The sequence below is a fragment of the Lingula anatina genome, chromosome 10 (genome assembly GCF_051362555.1).
Source record: "Lingula anatina isolate TDL-2025a chromosome 10, LinAna3.0, whole genome shotgun sequence".
In the NCBI taxonomy this organism is placed as follows: Eukaryota; Metazoa; Brachiopoda; class Lingulata; order Lingulida; family Lingulidae; genus Lingula; species Lingula anatina.
Window position 1 is genome coordinate 9,374,206 of NC_141776.1, and position 15,992 is coordinate 9,390,197.

General features: G+C 38.5%; 1 protein-coding gene across 3 annotated transcripts in view; it reads left to right on the top strand.

Annotated features, from left to right (window-relative positions):
* LOC106151646 (structural maintenance of chromosomes protein 4) overlaps window positions 1-15,992 on the top strand; it is an 83,121-nt gene that overhangs the window by 10,680 nt on the left and 56,449 nt on the right. For all 3 annotated transcript variants that reach the window (XM_086997407.1, XM_086997409.1, XM_086997408.1), the window contains exons 4-6: window positions 5,798-5,992; window positions 6,525-6,704; window positions 15,077-15,241. In XM_086997407.1, the coding sequence (XP_086853533.1) occupies window positions 5,798-5,992; window positions 6,525-6,704; window positions 15,077-15,241 (540 nt within the window). The remainder of the gene's footprint in view (window positions 1-5,797; window positions 5,993-6,524; window positions 6,705-15,076; window positions 15,242-15,992) is intronic.

The following is a 15,992-nucleotide window of genomic DNA, read 5'->3' on the forward strand; positions in this document are numbered from 1 at the left end:
TATTTTATTAAAGTTCACAAACTGAACTGATTCAACTTTGAAAGTAACTTTACATAGGCTGTATGTATATACAGTTGCAAATAATTTTTTTATAAAGCATCTGCCTCATTATCATAGCGGAGCCAAGAATAATCTCTTAACCAATCGTGTTGAAATTTCTGTGGCACTACTTTCGGTTTCTTTCTTTCAGGCCCTTCGATGGCATTTGGTCTGCAGACCTAAAATTAAAGAAAAGTTAAAATTTTTCCTACTTACAAACTTGTAATTTCTGGAACCAGACACCACAATCCAAAAGAATTTTTAGGTTTTGACTTAATTGACACTTTTATCAGGAAAAATTGCATAATAGTGTTTGGGAAGGACATTTTTATCTTTGATTTATCGTTTTCACAATATTGACTACTTTTTAAAATAAAGGCTAAAGTAAAAAAAATATAGGTCACACATTTGGTTGAGTGCATTCTATGAAAATATCCTTGATTAGGAGGCCCTAACTTTTTTTTTTTCAAATTACTAATTAGTATCCTCACACACATATACAGAGGAATAAACATATCGGAAACAGGCCTCCTTACTTCTTCATTAAAGTTAAACATTTCCTTTTTTTCAAATTTTTATTCTCACACACACACATATATATACACTATAGTGATAGGAATAAACATATCAAAAACGGGCCTCCTTACTTTTTTAACTTCTTTTTCATATTATCATATTCACATAGGAGGAATAATCATCAAAAACGGGCCTAAACTTCTTTTTCATATTATCATACTCACGTAGGAGGAATAAACATATCAGAAACGGGACCCGTCATTTTTTAACGTTTTTTTTTTTTTTTTTTTTTTTTTTTTTCAATTTTCATACTCACATATAGAGGAATAATCATATCAAAAACGGGCCTATTACCTTTTTTTTTTTTTTTACTTTCTTTCACATTTTCAAACGAAGTGTCAAGTGTCCTTCCAAAACGTAAAATAAAAATGCCACGGAATGAACATACCTATATCGTCGACGAACTGTCAGTTTCATCTGGAGTCGCAACTTCAGAAATTTGTTTCTTCCTTTTCTCAGACTTGTCAGGCGGAGAGACGGATTCATCTGAGGGGGGATTAACAGGAGTCTGACCTGATTTTTCACCGCTTGCCGTAGACTTTGGCATAAAGCTTAAAATCGATGTCTGTTTTTTAACTTTTGCTTTCGGCGAGGAAGCCGCCATTTTAACCACGCTTCATCAGGCTGAATATCACTGTCACGCCGTCTATCATTGGTTGACTATCCCGCGAAATGAGAGAACCGCTCAATCGCTCAACTAACTTTAGTGCAGCGGAGTCACACGAGGATTGCCGATTGGACTGTAGTAATGAAGAGGTACTTTTGATATTACGACAACAAATGACGACACTGCTTGAAACGATCTCTTACGAGGGTACATCGGAAACATCGTCGCGTTAGCTACACTGTGTTAACAAGTCAATGCAGCGGACGATGCGAAGAAATTTATACCGGTGATGATTATTTAGATAAACAATTTTAGACGCCACTCTCAATGTGTCTTTTATCATCTCAAGAACAATGATAGCACCCTCACTCGGTTTGTATGCGAGAATTTTCGCATCTTTGGTAATTTTTGTGCGAGAATTTTATTTTTTTGGCGAGAATCTCGCAGAATCGCGGCCTCGGCAGAACCCTGCAGCCGTCTGTAAGTGGGAGAAAGTGACTTTTTTTGTTTTGTAGTAACAAATGGTTGTCACATTTGTGCTCAGCATCAAATTTTGTCTGTTATGCCTCTTACGGAAAAATTTTAAGATTTATCCTTCCCTAACAATATGTCCTAGTTAATTTGTGCTCTGTATGCAACCTAAAAAAGCGTAATATATCGAAGCACAGCCGTAATTAGCCGAGCCGAGATATAATTTGCTTTTGAATGTTGCACACAATGGATGACAAGTAGTTGTAACTTACTTATACCACGGCTGGCGATTCGAACAATAGGATGAATTCACCGAAGCGTATGAAAATACAGGCAAGTCTGTATTCAAAATACAAGTGCAATTGTTTAATTGTTTGAGTGCCAGCCATGGTATAAGGGGCATTGCGGGAATATGTACTAGTAATTGCTACCATCTAGTTAAAATTATGTGTCCCCAGAGAAAGAAAAAAAAAAAGCACCAAAACCTACAGTAATGTACCATGAATTTCGCACAGAAGAAATTAATTAAAACTAGGAAAAAATTGTACGATCATTGTGCACTACATCTAGCTTTCCAAATGTTTCAAATATTTAAACATGAAAAAACAAGATTTGCTGAACACTGAGCCACACATCCTTGCTGAACAGTTTCTCATTTGTTTTTTATTCAACACCCCCCCCCCCCCCCCACACACACACACACACGACTACTGCGTACCACTCCAAACATGATTACCAAATTAAGACACAATACATCAACACAAAATCAAGAAACAGTATCTACCTTCTCTGCGCTTTGGGGTAAGGGATAATTGAACCGCACATATGTGGTGACGGGCTCTATGGGGTTAACAAAGATGCAGGTCAATTCAGATAAAGCTGGCATTGGCATAAAAATAATAGGAGCACAGCCATCCACTTTTTGTTTTCAGCTGGCAGACAAATTTTTCTAGAAGAAATATATCTGGAAACCAGTTCTAAGTGGCTTTTTCCACCAGGTGCAAAATGCAGTGGATCTGAAAAACAAAACAATGAAAATATTATTTTACAAATATATCCTTGCTTATCGATTTCTGAAAACTATAAAATTTACCCAGATGAAAGGCTTTATCATTAGCATAGTCCTATCTAGTAATGTTAAGATTCATATTTTTTTCAAGCTAATTACTGTATTACAAAAATCACTTTGATAGGAATACTAAACAAATTAATAGTTTTTGAAGAGAAAATCACTGCATCATATAATAAGCCAAATTTAGGTTTTTCCTCAAGAGAACTACTAGTAATTAACCATGTAAAGAATGACAAATCTAAGGCAAAGGCATTGTACTGTATCTCATTTACCTCCAAGCCATTACTAGTATACTTAGGAAATACATGACCCTACTAAGGCAAGCACATCTTGGGGAATCTAGACACCAGTCACTTGGTTATTAGAGGGTTTTCCTTTCCCAGTCTGTAGTAGGTGCTGGCACTCACTGGATTGATTCTGTTCCGTCCCTAGTCAAAGTCTGTGAGCAGGACATCTTGTTAAATTCAGTACCTCATTCTCGAAAAATTTTCAACATTTAAAATTTCATTCTTTTCTTGCTTATATCGCAAACAATCTCTCCCTGAGATATGAAAATTGCCTTCTCATCTCACTCGGAGCTGGAACGATCTCCCGCTGACGTTTTTACATTTTGGACAGCAATCGATATTATTGAAAGCATTACAACTGACAAATAGCTAGTGCATGTGACTCCTATTTACCCCTTGAAAACACACCTTGTGCAAACCTTGTGTATATGAGCCAGGTGAAAATAATGGCACAAAAGACAAATGGCCGGCTTTCCCACAATTGAAAAAGGGAATCCAACATCTACACCATCTATTTTGTAAGTAGCCGCTCGCAGTGGCGCAGTATTGTTCTTTCCATCCATTGAGAGTGTGATCGTCAATGATGCCTTGTTCATTGTCTTGAGTCAGCTGACGCATTACCTTTAAGTTTGAGCTGGAAAAGATGGACTTTTACTAGTTACATATTTTAAAATCCATTTACCTGTTGATTAAGGATAATTAAAATATGGTGTTAAATTTGCTGTTAAGCATGATTTATTGTTGCATAAAAATTGACAAAAATCCTATTTTGTGCATCATTTTTATGTACAGACACAGATGTGTCTGTACATATTGCCATCACCTGCGTCTGTCGTCGCCGATCATGTCGCCGTCGCCGTCGCCGTGCACTTTCAGTGTTAACACCATAAGTGGAAGACAATTTTACTTTTTGGCTTTATATTTACAGAGCTGACTAATATTCATAAAACGCAGGTCAAGTTCGAAAATCGGCATGATCGGGCCATTATTGTAGAATTTATGCTGTTTTTTCACTTTTTAGCATATATGCAACACTGTTAACACATTTCAAGGAAAACCGATAGGCCTGTTGTCATGAAACTCACAGGAGTGATCAATCTTACTAAAACGCAGATCAAGTTCAAAAATTGGCATGATCAGGCCACTATTTTAGTAGTTATGCTGTTTTTTCACTTTTCAGCATATATGCAACACTGTTAACACATTTCAAGGAAAACCGATAGACCTGTTGTCATGAAACTCACAGGAGTAATCAATCTTGCTAAAACGCAGGTCAAGTTCAAAAATCAGCATAATCGGGCCATTATTTTATAAGTTATGCTGTTTTTTCACATTTCCTCAGATTCAATTCTTAGGCATGTTAACAGTCTCATTATTTAACCATAAAGATTCGTAAAAGTGTTTGTTTGACATTTCCTGCATCTTTACAACATTGTTAGTTGATTAATGTAAAAATGATGGTAAACTTGTTATCATGTATTGTGAAATAAAGTTTCAAAAATGGAAATAAACTCGTATCATTGCAGTTTGTCATATTCAATCATTCACTATGTTCATAATCTCAGAATGGAAGAAATTGGACATTTAACACTGCTCTATTGATATTTTTCCCATCTCATCAATTTTCTTAGTTGATCATATAAAAATGGCAGTAAACTGTTAATTTTGTTTTATGTTAAAAATTGTTAAAAATGAAAAAAAAAAACATTTCAAAACAGTGCTGTCTTGTTTACATTTTGGCATTTTCAAGTTGTGACTTTGAAGTTCCATGGGCCTGAAGACCTTTGCTTGTCATATTTTCTGAATATCCATGATACTAATATGATATTGTTAAAAATTAATGGTCATTGTGCTGTTAAAAGTTATGTAATATTGCATCAAAATTTGAAAAAAAAAAAACTATTTTGGGCACTGCTCCCATGATGACCATTTAAGAAAAACTATGTCACTTACTGTTCTCAAACTTACAGGAAAGAAACATGGGACTAAAATATAGCTTCAGTAGGCAATGCAATCTGCCAGTTAAAAAGTTTTTTTTTTTGTGAAAATTTAATTTTTCACATACTGGCATTTTCAAGGTGTGACTTTGAAGTTCCACAGGCTTGAAGACCCATGCTAGTCACATTTTCTGAAAATCCATGATACATATATTTTATTATTAAAAATTGATTGTCATTATGCTGTTAACCATTATGTAATATTGCATCAGAATAGAAGAAAACACAATTTTGGGTGCTGCTGCCATGATGACCATTATGGGAAAACCATGTTACTTATGATTGCCAAACTTTCAAAAAAGAAATACAGGACTAAAATGCAGCCTGAGTTGGAAAAGCAGTTCTAATTGACTTCTGTTTCTGGAAGTTTTACATCTTCACAGTGTGAACTTGAACTCACATGGGCCTGAAGCCTTATGCTTGTTACACATTTTACTTACATTGGTATTACCTGTTGAGCATAATTAAAATTTGATGTTGAATTTGCAGTTTAACATAATGTACTTTTGCATCAGAATTGACAGTAGCCTATTTTGTTATTTCCTGCTTTTTGTCTGTACATTTGACAGCTTTGCTGCCTTGTTTAAATTTATTTTTGTTTTTTGTCAGTACATTTGCCATCTCAGCTGGCTTGTTGACTTCTTTGCTCTAGGAAAATTCAGTTTGGCAAGATAACCTCGAACATGACATAATGTTAAACCTGCCACCCCAGTTATGGGGTGCTTTCAAGTGATTTCTTTTCCTCCAGAGCTTCTCTTCCATAGTAGGACCCAATGGAAGTGGCAAGTCCAATGTGATAGACTCCATGCTTTTTGTCTTTGGTTATCGTGCCAACAAGATCCGCTCCAAGAAGATTAGCATTCTTATTCACAGTAGTGAGAACCACCCCAACATCAACAGCTGCTGCGTAGCTGTGCACTTTCAGAAGATTACAGATACAGGGGTAGGTCAGCATGAAACACTGACATTGTACCAGTTACTATCACAATTACTGTCACACCAGCAGAGGCAGTGTCTGGTATATACATGGGTAAATTATCATGAAACCATCAGGGGCGGATCCAGAGATATTTTCTGACAGTCTTCCATATTATATTTGTTGATCCATCCTCCATTTTTGACCGTCTTCCGACAAAAAAAAATGTCAATGGAAACCGTCAATGGAAACCGTCAACCCGTCAATGGAAACTTGAAAATCTGACCGTCTTCCGGAAGACCCAGAAGACGGCCTAAATCCGCCCCTGACCATGGCATTGTACCAGTTCTAATATCACACTAGCAGAGGCAGTGTCTGTCTGGTGACAATTAGCCACATTGTTCTGATAATGATTGTACAGTACAAGGCTGTTGAACTGTTTTAATGCTTATTTAAATTTTAATTGATTCCAGGACTGTCTTAGAAACAGTGATTAATGACATGGTTTGACCTTTCTCTCAGGAAGATGATAAATTGTTTTATGTTCTATTTGTCACAGCTGGGAGATGATGACTATGAAGTTGTCCCTAACTCCAACTTCGTGGTGTCAAGAACAGCGTTCCGTGACAACAGCTCCTACTACCAGGTGGATGGGAAGAAAAAGACATACAAAGAGGTGGCGACACTTTTGAGAGGAAGTGGCATTGATTTGGACCACAACAGGTTTCTTATTCTACAGGTAAGGTAAATGTACTGTATATATCTGATTTGAAGAGTGTGTGTATTGTAATTTACTGTATCTTTCTGACTCCCAGGGTCAGTAGTGCAATTTGCTGCATATTTTTGACTACCAAGGTGTGTGTAATGTAATTAACTGTAAATTTCCAGGGTGTAGGGCTTAATTTTTCTAAAACACCAAATACCACTGTTGCACTTCGAGAGTTTATTATCAGGCACACAATCAGATGCAATTAACAATGAGTAACAAACTGTGACAATGAGTTACACAATCGAAGTTTTACAGGCCAGAAGGGCCTGGAAGAATTCTCTACTCGCTTTCGCCTAAGCACAAACTCCGTCCCTGATATAAACTCTCTAATCTACGGTTCTAACGAAAAGTATGAAAAAAAAAAAAAAAAACGGGCGGGAGGGAGGGATCACAAAAGTCTAATACTGCTTCGCTATACTCATGCTTAACCTCCCGCCGCTGCTTCGCAAATGCCGTTTAAACCTGGTGCTGTGATCACTAACCACCACTGCGCATGTCGGCCCGCGTATCGGTACAGAGATTGTGGCGCCACCTGCCCAATGCCCGGATGTATTAAACTAAGCTTAACTCCCGAACTGCACACGCGCCGTAGTATTTGTGTTTTACGCCATTTCAATTGAAATTAACATAAAACACCAAATACCACTGTTGCACTTCGAGAGTTTATTATCAGGCACACAATCAGATGCAATTAACAATGAGTAACAAACTGTGACAATGAGTTACACAATCGAAGTTTTACAGGCCAGAAGGGCCTGGAAGAATTCTCCAATCCAATAGTAGGGTTAGGAAGAATAAATAACATGAAATTAAATAACTAAATAAATAAATATTAATAAATAAACCAAATTAATAATTAAAACTAAATAAATAAATAAAATGAAATAAATAAATAATAATACAACTTAAAATCAATTGAATTCATTAAATAATACGTAAATCAAACACATATGTAAACACACAAAGGCCTTGTTGCGTTCTATTGCTCATTTCTAGGCAGTTTTGATACAATTTTTTCCAGGAAAAACAGCTTAGTGGGCACAGATGTCTCTAAGTAAAGTTTGTAGGCGTCAGAGCGCCAGTCACCCATCATTTGAATTATTTCCGCCGGCACTCCGCACGAGAAAGCCCACGACGCGCCACCCCGACGGAAACTGTGTCCGGAGAAATCCTGGGCCGTCCGACCCAGGCGCGACAGTACTTGGTGCAGTTTGTTCACAAAAGCAGGCTGCGTAAGCGTAAAGTTTTGTCCATATATCCAACAAGAGAATAGTGGGCTATCGCTGGGAATGTCCTTAGCATTTAGGAGTACCCTGGTCATGGCCGTAACCGGGCATAGTGGACTGCCCTTAACATACGGTAGAGGGATCTGCAATTGTCTCTCGCGAAATTGAATGGTTTTGGTGCCTCTGACCAGCAACAACAATCCTACATTTGTAAACGACACGTCCCGTTTTTTAAAATGGTGCCCAACACTGGTCCTGTGCAGTGGTAAAAGATTGGCTTTCCGGAAAAAACCAAAAAACGCTACTAAGCACGCAGCCCAAAATAACATATCAAACGCACAATGAGCTTTTAATTGTCTGTACATATCCAACAGGATCTCCGGCGTTATAGGCAGTTTCCGTCGAGTCGCCATTCCTTTGTCGCGTTGGATGCCGCGAAGCAATGTTTTTAGTGCCCAGTTATTTTGCAGCGGGTTTTCCAACCCCATCTCTAGGTGAATAATCCTGATAACAGCGAGGTATTTGGGAATGGAACTTGCTTGTACCCTCTCAGCTAAATGCGCCACATAGCGACATATTGTCAAGTTGTCCACCGGGAAGGCCACGTACGACATAAAAGTGCAAAATTGGAAGTAGGATCTCAAAAAGGAAGTGTATGTCTTTTTAGTGCTGTCGGCGTAGCATAGTGTTCTATAGTGTTGAATCTTTTGATCTAGGCGCTTTTCACACTCGCTCTGACCACCTGTCAACAAACAAGCGTAACGCATTAAATGACATATGAAATTTTAGAAAAACCTCTATATCCTCATCGTACTTGGGAACAGGGATTCCACCACTTATAATGCTGAACCAGTAAAGAAAATGTCCTTTTTTGTCCATTCTAGATATTGAGTCGGCCCAGGTGTTCCTCTCTCCTGGTATATGTATGCACTCCAGCATGAAGTTGTGAATCACCGATAGCCAAAATACTAGTCGCAGTTGCGCCATAATAATAGGATCTCGTGTTGCTCCTTTGTTTATTGCTGCCTTTGTTGTCGTGTTGTCCGTGTAGATAACAACGTGTTTGTTTTCCCACGTAGGCGCCCATCTGTGAATCGCTGCAATAACACCCAACGTTTCCTTTTTATTGATGTGGAAGTCCTGAGCGTACGGGGCGTCTATCCTCCAATTAACGTAAGCCCAGTCGTTTCCGCTCACCATGCCAGCTCCTTTGTCAGAAGCATCTGTGAACACGTGTGTAATTGGTCTCTCTGGTACAATTAATTGCTTGCAGTTGAAGACTTGTAAACATTGCTGCCACCAATTAATATCGACGCGAAAAGCATCGTCCAGCTTTGCTTTGTGTTTTGCCTTCTTTAGTGGTCTTAACGTATCCAATATCCGTTGAAGATAAGCTCTACCCCCACGGATTATTGCGCAAGCCCACGCTAATTTGCCAGTTAATTGCTGCAGTTTAAAGACGCTCGTCTTTTGCTTTGAAAAGAGTCTAGCATAACTAACATTTTTTCCACTTTATCTTCTGGTAAAGCCATAGAAATGTCTCTTGTATTAAGAAGGATGCAGAGGAAAAACTAATTCTGTTGTGGGACCCTCCACCTTGTCCCAGGCAATACTAAACCCCAGTTTTCGTAACAGTTTAATTAGAGTGTTCATTGCCTTAATGCATTGATCTCTAGTCCGCTCTAGTATCAAAAAATCATCCAAATATACAACTATTTTGAATCCTCTTTTTTCCATCATGCGCCTTATAGATTGAGAAAGCCTATGAAATATCCCAGGTGATTTTTTCGACCCAAACGGTAGTGCAGTGTCAAATAAATAAGTATAATTTCTGCTGCCCTCGAATTTCCACTTTAAACCCGTAAATTTGTACTGTGATGGATGTAGGGGTACGCTGCGATATGCCGATTTCAGATCCACCTTCGCCAAAAAGTATTCAGGCCCAATTAGTTTTGTCGCATCCTTGATACTTTGGTACTGTACTTTCTCCAAGCTAGTAACATAGTCATTAACCGAACTGCCTTGAGGCTGACTGCAGTCGTGTATAAGTCTTACTTTCCCGTTAGCTTTCCGTACCACATTTAACGAACTTACAATGTCTGGTTTGGTGTCCGAAATTATATACCTCCTTTCGTCTATTTCAGCTCTTATTTGTTGTTCAACTTCTATTTTGAAGATTGCAGTCATTTTTGAGTTATTAATTTCAGTTATTTTGTCCACTTTCTCCGCATCCACAATTTTGAAACCGTTTTTTATTCCGTCTAAAAGAAACTGTTCGTCTTCGTCTCCCTTGAGTTCTGCCTCCCATTCCTCATATCGCAGTGGTTGGCTAGTGATCACCGTATTTAGTTTCCCTGTCCGTTACTTTTGGCTGGTTGTTGTCCATCTTGCCCGGCGTGTTGAGACAGAGGATGCGGCTTCCTACAGTTAGGAGCTAGGCAGACATGTTCGTAGCGGCAGGCTCGGCCGTAAGGGCACTGTCCTCTGTTTAATAAACTGCACACGGTGCCTTTCTGAAAATTGTCCTTCCTAACGATCCCGCTAGATGGTATCTTCGGTCGAAGGTGGATAGCGTATAGGTGGGGGCTATCGCTGCCCCAGCGAAATTTGTGGGCCGCCTGCAAGTCCCTGTACGCCTTGTCAAAAAGAATTACTGAAACCCACTGATAGGTCTCCGCCAGCTGGCCAATTTTCACTGTATGAGATAGATAGTCAAAAAGGCCACTTTGATTCAATTCGCCTGTCGTGAGTAGCTTCGTAAGTATGCGTACGTTCGCCGTGGCCCATTGGATCTGCGAGACGCTCTCCAGCTTCATCTTCTTGGGTCCACTCTTAATCACAACCTGGGTGCCGTCCCCGTTCCCAAGTACTTGTTCTACTACATCTGTACAAGAAGTTATAATGAGAAGGAGTAGAAACAAGGGGTTTCCTTTCATCCTATCCTCGTAACGGGCTTAATCCTAATAATTACCCAGCTTGTGGTCTTAGGGAGAGCTTTTGCCTAATACATATTCAAAAGACCGTTCACGTGGGTTGCTTCAGCCAATTGGGATAAAGCCTCGCGAAGTCTCTAATAATCTCATAGAGAAAACATGGTGGGATTACAGAAAGGTGTAGAGAGAGATTTCAAGCCTGGACGCAACCATTTTGGGAAATAAAACTCAAATCATGCGAGATACACCTTCATTTGATCTAGAGCCGATCAGTTATACAAAAATTAGTTTCACATCAAGAATGTATGAGAACAATTTCACAAACCCACCTTCAACGCTAAAATTTGCACCTGTAGAAGTCTCACATTTATTTTAAATTCTTTTTGTCGTGTAAAGGCGTGTAAAGGAAATTTACCTTCATCTAGGAATGACACATTCAATTCAGAGCCGTGTACACAAAACAGTAGTACTTGCAATTTCCGTATGCCAGCCTCGTTTCTTTCTTTTTTGGCACATTATTGCTTATATACCAGGTAGAGCTTAAACAGGAAAATTGGGGAAATGAAAATAAGTTATTGCACTTAATATGAATCTAAATAAAATTTCATTCATACATATTTTTGTTTATATCTTTGTCTATTACATGAGGCCAACTAATAGTAGACTGATAGTTTAAATTCATTAGAAGAAAAAATCATAGAAATATTTTTATTGATTGATATTGCTTTATTTCAACATTCGAGCAACTTGTATAATATCTAAAACAAAGTACCAGCAATGAAAATATGTCAATATTGTTACACCCAACAGTGATTAAAGCAATACAAAAATGGTTAGTTTTTATTTTGATGTGGTGATTATTTTATTTTATACTTTAGACAATTAGCCAGTGAACACTAAATTCCCTTTTAAAACTTGGACCACTAAATTCCCTTTTAAAACTTGCACCTCTTGTGCACTATAGTTTAATATTAGTGGCGGTAAGAAAACAGAGCCTTGTGCCTCATCAAGTTGCTGCTGGAAACAATCATTTTGGCTGTTCAATTATGGCTACATGTACAGCTGCCAGCAAAACTAAAGATCTTTCACCTGCATTCTCTTCAACCTGAAATGAGTAAGTGCGGAATTCATTACAAAATATAACTCTATATCCTAAACGAAACTCTGCAAACATCATATTGCAATAAAAAATTGAAAAAAATTCCGAGGGTTCCCTGGCATCAAATTTTGGACCCACCATTTTGAAAAAGTCCCATGAAAAGTTGTTTATTTGAAACGATGTTTTTCATCTAAAGGATTGATTCATTTAATATCACAATGTTATATTGTAATGGTGCACGTGCTTAACTAACCAGAAAAACATAAATTATGTGCTTACACCAAGTTAAAATTACCAAAAATTGTCCCAAACTGTCACCCAACTGTCTCTAACCAATTAAGGGACCCGCCATTTTGAAAAAGTCCGATGAAAAGTTGTCTATTTGAAACGATGTTTTTCATCTAAAGGATTGATTCATTTAATACCAGAGTGATGTATTGTAATGGTGCACGTGCTTAACTAACCAGAAAAACATAAATTATATGCATACATCACGTTAAAATTACCAAAAATTGTCCCAAACTGTCACCCAACTGTCTCTTACCAATTTAGGAACCCGCCATTTTGAAAAAGTCCGATGAAAAGTTGTCTATTTGAAACGATGTTTTTCATCTAAAGGATTGATTCATTTAATACCAAAGTGATGTATTGTAATGATGCATGTGCTTAACTAGCTAGAAAAACATAAATTATGTGCATACATCACGCACTTAAGAAGAAAAAAGTCCTAAACATAGAGGTCCCGCTGAATCGGCCTCAGATCTTCGAGGTAACGCTGCTTTCTGCACAGACAAATTTGACTGACAGCCACCGTATGAACATAAAACAATGCTCAAAGCAGATTATCAACTCTCACTCACCTTTATATCGCTCGACTTGGCGTTTTTCTAAGTATACCTTCCAAATATTCGCATTAAACATGAATAAATCAAGACGTATACGCACTGGTTCAGCTTCTCCATCTTGAGTCACGCGGAGGCGAGCGGAGGATTAGACCAGTTACGAGGATCGAATTTCAAAGGACGCCGCTTTGAAAAGAATGCTGCGATCTGATTGGACGAGAGAGATAATTGATGTCCTGTTTCTACTCCTTCTCATTATAACTTCTTGATCTGTATCATTAGCTTGCACATAATCTACTATCTGTAAAGCTTTACTTGCCGGAAGACTGAATGAGTAATTTGTTGGATTCAGATCTACCCGCTCACCTTCCGTGGGCCCTGGAATGCGGAGCTGAGGTTGACTTCTCATCCCATTGCTTGTGCCTGCCTGGTTTCCAATCAGGTTTGCTAGTCTCTCGTTCAGATCATCCCCAGTCTGCAATCTGGCCTCCGTGTCTCTGCTCTGTGCCTGTTGAAGCTCGGCGTTGGGACCTCCTTTCCATCCGTTATTGTCCTCAATCGCTGCCTCCAGTAACCTCCTCTCTGCCAGGAGTTGAATATTCAGAGCTCCTATATCATCTGCCTTCAACAACTTCAAGGCTCTCTCTGAGGTGAAGCCATTTTGGGCTAGTATGGCTTTTGTTGACTCCCCCAGGCCGTATTTCCCACAGAAATCATTTAACTTCGACATGATGGCAGTCTCCGACGCTTCTGTTGTTCGGTTTACGTTCAATTCGCCGTTCTCCTCTTCCAATACTCCCGGGGCCACTGCCTGTGCTATATTCATTAAATACGTATCCCAGGATAAATCGTCTACTCTGGTCCTACCGTCGCTCATATCATTCACCGTTGATCACAAAAGTCTAATACTGCTTCGCTATACTCATGCTTAACCTCCCGCCGCTGCTTCGCAAATGCCGTTTAAACCTGGTGCTGTGATCACTAACCACCACTGCGCATGTCGGCCCGCGTATCGGTACAGAGATTGTGGCGCCACCTGCCCAATGCCCGGATGTATTAAACTAAGCTTAACTCCCGAACTGCACACGCGCCGTAGTATTTGTGTTTTACGCCATTTCAATTGAAATTAACAATAACTTGCCATCTTGACGAGTGCCTCATGGCTGGAATTCACCAAAGCCTTCCAGCAACCCCCAACATTTTCATATGCCACAAATGCATTATAGTATGTTTTAATGAAAAATGGTCAAAATTAGTTTATTATCAACACAAAGTAATTTTGATGTTACACAAATAGTACATGTTAGAGGTTGTAATCCAGTGGGAGTGCAAACACTTGAAACTTGCTAGCTGCTACTCAGTCTCTTCTGCATGGAAAAAAATGACTTCCTAGTCCGGACTCCGTGAAATCAAAATCTAAAATAATAATATTAATACAAAACTGTAAACAGTAAGTGTAAGTGACAACATCAATAACACTGTTCAACAGGTTAGTGCACTGATTGGGTTCAAGCTATCTGAAAAAAGAAGAATCTCATATCATGATGTTGACCTCAGTCCCATGCTTTTGACGCTGTTCATTTTCTTAACAAGAATAAATAATAGAATGTCTACATACCTTTCTCACTATCTTGGCTACTAATATTAGTACCAAGTGTTCTTGAGAAAGGAATCGGGTGTCAAAATAATAACAGTAAACATTCTCCCTGACCTGTTCACACATGCTTGGCAGCATGGACTGCTATCTTGAGAACTGTGTGCATATTGCAATCAATAGAGCAACGACAGCCTTTGTAATGTTGGGAGCAGGGAGAATCCCCAAACCAAACTCATATAAACAGCAGCTTTTTTCTTCCTTTTAATTTGCTGGTAAGGATTTATAATAATGATTTTATTTTAAATTATAGTCTGAATTATCTTAAGTGCATTTCATACCTTTTGGGCATGTTTAATGTGGCAAGTCGTTTGTTTGCAGTACTTGCAAAACGGTGTTAATTCTTGCTGTGGTTAGTTGGTGAGTGATATTTCTGACTACCAGGGTGAGTGTAGTGAAATGTACTGTATATTTCTGACTACCAGCTAGGGTGTGTGTAATGTTCTAAATATTTCCAATTCCCATTGTGTGGGTAGTGAATTGTAATGTTTATTCCCGACTTCCAGGGTGTGCGTAATGTAGCATGCAGTATATTTTTTAATCCTAGATTGTGTGCAGTGTAATATACTGTATATTTCTGACTCCTAGGGTGAAGTAGAACAGATAGCAATGATGAAACCCAAAGCACTAACAGAGCATGATGAAGGGATGTTAGAGTTTCTGGAAGACATAGTAGGCAGCAGCCGCTTCAAGGAACCCATTGACCTTCTCAGCAAGAGGGTGGAAGAGTTAAATGAACTCAGGGCAGAGAAGGTAGATACTGTTTCTTGATTTTGTGTTGATGTATTGTGCCTTAATTTGGTAATAATGTTTGGAGTGGTACGCAGTAGTCGTGTTAGGAGTTGAACACAGATGTCTTGTTTGGGAGTGGTAAGCATAAGACATGTTTGGTGAAATATTTTACTTTTCTCTAAAAGAGAGACAGGATAACAAAAAACCTGGTTCACTTCTAATTTTACATAATTCAAAGTGTTTAATTCATATTTTTTCCTATTTTTTGGAGATTTTCCTATTTTCTTGAAAATTTCCTTTTTTTATGTACAGACACAGATGTGTCTGTACATATTGCCATCACCTGCATCTGTCGTAGCCGTCGCTGTCGCCGATGCCAATGCTGTTGCCGGCACCGTGCACTTTCAGCGTAAACACGATAAGTGGAACACAGTTTTACGTTTTGGTTTTATATTTACAGAGCTGATGAATATTCATAAAACGCAGGTCAAGTTCGAAAATCAGCATGATCGGGCCACTATAGTAGAAGTTATGCTGTTTTTTCACTTTTCAGCATATATGCAACCCTGTAAACACATTTTAAGGAAAACCGTTAGGCCTGTTGTCATGAAACTCACAGGAGTAATCATTCTTACTAAAACAAAGGTCAAGTTCGAAAATCGGCATGATTGGGCCACTATTTTAGAAGTTATGCTGTTTTTTCACATTTCCTGAGATTCAATTCTTAGGCATGTTAACAGTCTCATTATTGAACTAATAAGATACGTAAAAG